Genomic DNA, 5,087 nt, shown 5'->3' with positions numbered 1-5,087 from the left:
GGCGGCCCCGGCAGGTGTGGCATCGCCGGCTTCGGCTCCCGGTGGCGTGGGCGCGGGTCGGTGTTTTCTCGGCCGTGCGGGAGGCAAGAGCCCCGGTGGATGCGGGCCGGCGCGCGGCGGCGGCGGATTCGTCTCCTGTCATGTCAGATATGGCCGCCTCCATTCCCCTCTTCCCCAACGAGCGCCTTCCCCCTCAGATCCGCCCTGTTTCGTCATGGGATTGCGCTCTTCTGTGGGTGGGAGTGGGCGACGGGGCTGTAGGACTGGGGGAAACCCCTAGCCAGCCGTGTCGGTTGCGACGGCGGCGACGCCCGCGGGTGCCGCTCACCTTCCTGGAGGTGCCGGTCAGGTCCTGCCCCCCTACCCCCTTCCCCTTTGTCTCCTGGGTGAAATCCTCAACATTGTTGGGCAGCGGCGACGCCCAGGGCGCGGTAACCTTCTTGAAGGCGCTGTTTTGGAAACAAAGATGGGTTGCGGGCTTCGTTGTGGTGTAGGTGGAGTGTGTTGGCGGCGGTAGTATGTCTCCAGCGGCGGCGGTGTCCCCCTTGGTGTGTGGTCAAGCTGGTTTGGTGCTCTTCGTTGGGCTGCAGGGCTCCTTCGATGCCCGTGGACTCTCCAGGACTGGAGGGGATAGGGTTCCCCTCCTCCGGTGGCTGCCCTTCTGCTCGTCGAGCGAGCCGATGATTGGGTTTTGGCCCTTGCTGCTGCCCATTTGTGCATGCCGACAGCTCGCCCCGGTTTCATGCCTGGACTCTCGCATTTGGCGCTGCTCTGTTTCAGGTAAGTCGTCGTCGGCAGGCTGGGAATGCCTGATTCCGCCCTTGTGGTTTCCTGCGATGCCATTCATGCAGGCTCTAGGGTGAGCATGTCCATCGCCCACCGGTGCGGCGCCTCGAGCCAGGCGAGGAGGCAGGGGCCTTCTGTGATGATGGATCTGGATGGATGTGTCTACTTCAAGCCCAGGCGTTTGGCAATGGCGTGCTTGTGCTCCGTCGTCGGTGCTCTTTCCTGAGCCGTTTAGCGTTTTTGCCTTGGTTCTCTGCGTGTATGGGGTTCCTAGCATCTCTAGCTATGTGTGTTATCTAGCTTGTTGTATGCCTTTGTGAGCTGCTCCTAGGCGCCCTTGTATCTTTGCCGCTTGTTTTCTTTCCTTTTAGTTAGAGTGTGATTGTATTCCGGAGTTGTAATCCTGGCCGGTTGATGGCTTTGTTAATTCAAAGCCGGGCTCTTCTTGAGCCTATGTTCCAAAAAAACAATGGTAAGATACGGAACTAGGAAGGGGATAGTTTTTTTACAAACAAAAGATGCAACCATATAGATTGATCAGTCCTTAAGCACTGGATATATTCCTTGGCGCATGAAAATACCCAACACACCTCGCTTGTCGGCAATGTGCCTGCGGATCCTCCCAAACCCACCCTCACCCCAGTCTTCTCCCCACGAGTTCTTGAAGCGCCAGTACTTGACACCATCGGAATATGTGCCATAACCAACAATCAAGACAACATGGTTGCTGCCAGTGTAGTCTTCGTTAGGTTCATAATCCAGGATGCCTCCTTTGTATTTCTGCAGATCATCGGGACTCTGTATACTGACAACCACGGGCTGTTTTGCTACCGCTTTCTCTAGAGCCTCTTCGGTTGGGTTGACAAATTGAAAGCCTTCTATCCTTGCTGCTACTGTTTTGTTCGGCTTGCAACCCGATTTACTCCTCTCATCGATGTATGGGTAGTCAGTTTCACTCGAGAGTCCATTTGTTTGTATATACCCGAAGGCCTTTTCTTTCTCGCCCCCGTCACACCCGTCGTTCTCTGTGTCACAGTCGATGAGCTCTTGAACCGACAACGAGACTGACTGCAAGGTATTCATGTAATGTACAGCTTCGACCGAGGATGCAACAGCGATGGCCCAACAGCTGCCTGCGACAAATGCACAAGTTAGGGATCCATGCATGAATGCACTAAATTGTAGATGCACGCTAGCATGTTAATTAGTTGCTGTCCAGAATTAAGCTACACGCACTACCGGAATCGCACCCTATGCCGACGGCCAGGGCCGTCGGCATAGCCCTGAATGGCCGTCGGGACAGGCCTATGCCGACGGCCCCCGTCGGGACAGGCCTATGCCGACGGCCCCCGTCGGCATAGGGCCGTCGGCAACATATCCGTCGGTGTAGCTAGGAAGGCCGTCGACATAGAAAGGCCGTCGGCATAGGACCTATCCCGATGGTGTCCGTACATCTATGCCGACGGCCCTGGCCGTCGGCAACGTTATCGCCTAACGGCGGCTGCCGTCAAGTGCTGACCAACGCGTGCTCGCCACGTGGCAGGTCTATGCCGACGGTCTAGCCGTCGGCATAGTTTCAAACTAAGCCGACGGCTAGGCTGTCGGCATAGACGTGCCACGTGGCGAGCAGGCGTCACCCCTGGGGCGGGTCTATGCCGACGGCCTAGCTGTCGGCATAGTTTCAAACTAAGCCGACGGCTAAACCGTCGGCATAGACCTGCCACGTGGCAGCCACTGGGAGCTCCTGGAGCAGGCCTATGCCGACGGCCTAGCCGTCGGCTTAGTTTGAAACTATGCCGACGGCTAGGCCGTCGGCATAGACCTGCCACATGGCAGCCACTGGGAGCTCACGGCAGCTCTATGCCGCTAGCCGTCGGCATAGTTTCTGTCTGTTTTTTTTTCTTTTTTCTATTTTGTTTCAGCTCAATTCATTTGAATATATACAGCATCACACAACAAATATATGCATCACATAACAGCTGGCCCAGCAGCATCACACAACAAATTCATCATCACACATCATAAGAAGCATCGCAAAGCATAAACATATAAGTATCATCACCACCAAGCATATAAGAATCTCATAAACAACAATAAGAAACATCACAAGCATATAAGTATCATCACCACCAAGACCGCCACAATGTGACCCAAAGGCTTAAGCGCCAGGACGTCGAGCACCACGGAGGTCATCACCGCCAAGACCGCCGAAGCCCAGGTCGTCACTGCTAGCGGCAGCGCTACCGCCAAGACCGCCTCCACCTCCGCCTCCGTGGATCGGAGTGGTCGGGCTCCGTGACTCGGGAGTGCTGCGAAGACCGCCGCCAACGGTAGATCCACCTGTTCCCTGGATGTTGAAAAGACATATTAACGGGATATATGACTGTGTTGAAAGGCATGACATGCTTTGGGTGAATAGATTGGGGATGAACTAACCGGCGAGGGGCCAGCGTTCTGTGCCACAAACTCCTCAAAGCTCATCAGCACTGGTTGTGCTGGAGGGCATTGTGCTGGAGGGAACTGAGGATACCTGTCGGCCGCCATATCCTGAAAAGCCTACTGCATCTGGCTATCCCTCTGCACTTGGTGTTCATAAAGCCTCTGATGGCACGCCATGGTCTCCTGGCGTGTGTACTCCAGGTAGGCCTACGGTATGCCATGATGGAACTCATAAAACTACTAAATGCGGAAAATGAAGTGAGCAATGAAGATAAGAGGGAAAATACTTATAGATTGTTGCTCCTGAAAGAGGGACTCTGTACTGGTCACTGGCTGGCTCGTGCGCTGGCTCAGGCTCGGGTCGATCCGACGAAGCTGTGTGTAGGAGATACTAGGAGTGATCACAGCATCGAGAACTGCCTCCCGACCGTGCTCCTTGGGCCCCATCCTCACCACCGCCATGTCGTCCAGAGGCGCCGCAATGGGGTCAGGTGTGTCAGGATGTAACTTCAGATACGCTTCGGAGTAGGCCTGCTTCCTCCCCGCGGTCTTCTTGCCATAGTACTTGGGCTCGCCAGGCTTGGGGTCCTTCCGCGTATGGGCGATCTCCCACGCCTGCATGTGTGAGAGCGGTCGCTTCAGTTTCTCCTCTTGCACCACCAAACAGAGGTTAGTCATACATAAGAAAGTGATGGTAAATAGAAGAAGAAGAATGTTTAATGGGGTTAGTCATACATTAACTGCCTTGTGGAGATAGTGGTTTCGATTTCCCTGAGCATGTACTCCCTCCGTCCCTCGGTTAGCCTTATTTTTGGTTCTCATAGCCGCCCAGGCTCCAGCCTCATCACACCAAAGATCCACCAATGCCGCCCAGGACTCGTCTTTTCCATAACACCAATTTGGACACACCTACATAATAAAAGCATAATGGCATGTAGGTGTGTCCAAATTGGTGTTATGGAAGCATAAAGCATAAAGCATAATGTACCACAAGGTAATGAAAGCATAATGAAAGCATAATATATGAAAGCATAATGAAAAATCTTTTATACTTACCGCCAAGAACTCGGGCCTCTCCAAGGTAATGCCCATCCTCCGCGCTTCTTCCTTGGTCATCTTCACACCAAGATAGTCGTGGTAGTATGTGGAGATGGCCACATAGCGCACCTCGTACTACATCTGGTGGGCCTTCTTCTTGCATTGGCACAGCACGATCTGGTCCGCTCTAGCCCTGTGCTCCGGAAGAACTCAATAGAATTTCTACAATCATGCATGAAACAAGAATGGAAGAAGCCATGAGTTAAATCATATTCATGAAACTAGAATGGACTTGTTCTTCTGAAGAGAACTCACCCAGAAAGTAGTCATCACGGCCTTGGCATGGGTCTCATGGTCCGCGTGGCGGGCCGCTTCCCAGTGGTCCCAGCTCGTGGCCAAAACCCGACGAGTCGGCTGCCTGACTGGATCCGGACAGTACAACCCTGGCCAGTATAACTTCAGCAAGACGGTGATGAGGCTGTTGGGAATACGGACCCCTTTAGAATATATCCAGTTGCTGCAAAAGAATGAACTATTAGCATGTGACAAGCAAAATAAATAACAACCGGAATAAGCATGTGACAAGCAAAATAATGAACCACTTACTCTTTTCCCATGGGCTTAATGAGCCACTTCTGCTCCTCAGTAGCCAGAACCTGCTTTGGTAGCTTTGTGTTACCACGCAGCCACCCCTTCTTGTCAACCCCCTTCCCATCACCACCATCATCCCCGCCACCACCCTCATCCTCGCTCGCCTCCCCCTCCCCAACCTCCTCCCCAACCTCCTCCTCCTCCTCCTCCTCCTCCTCGCCTGCCTCCTCCTC

General features: G+C 53.8%; 1 protein-coding gene across 1 annotated transcript in view; it reads right to left on the bottom strand.

Annotated features, from left to right (window-relative positions):
• LOC119356970 (G-type lectin S-receptor-like serine/threonine-protein kinase B120) overlaps positions 1-5,087 on the bottom strand; it is a 74,381-nt gene that overhangs the window by 536 nt on the left and 68,758 nt on the right. Inside the window, exon 13 of the mRNA XM_037623956.1 lies at positions 1,377-1,634. Within this exon, the coding sequence (XP_037479853.1) occupies positions 1,377-1,634 (258 nt within the window). The remainder of the gene's footprint in view (positions 1-1,376; positions 1,635-5,087) is intronic.

Source organism: Triticum dicoccoides, chromosome 2A, assembly GCF_002162155.2.
Source record: "Triticum dicoccoides isolate Atlit2015 ecotype Zavitan chromosome 2A, WEW_v2.0, whole genome shotgun sequence".
Lineage (NCBI taxonomy): Eukaryota > Viridiplantae > Streptophyta > Magnoliopsida > Poales > Poaceae > Triticum > Triticum dicoccoides.
The sequence above is the reverse complement of the archived record's forward strand: the minus strand, read 5'-3'. Positions and strand labels throughout refer to the sequence as shown.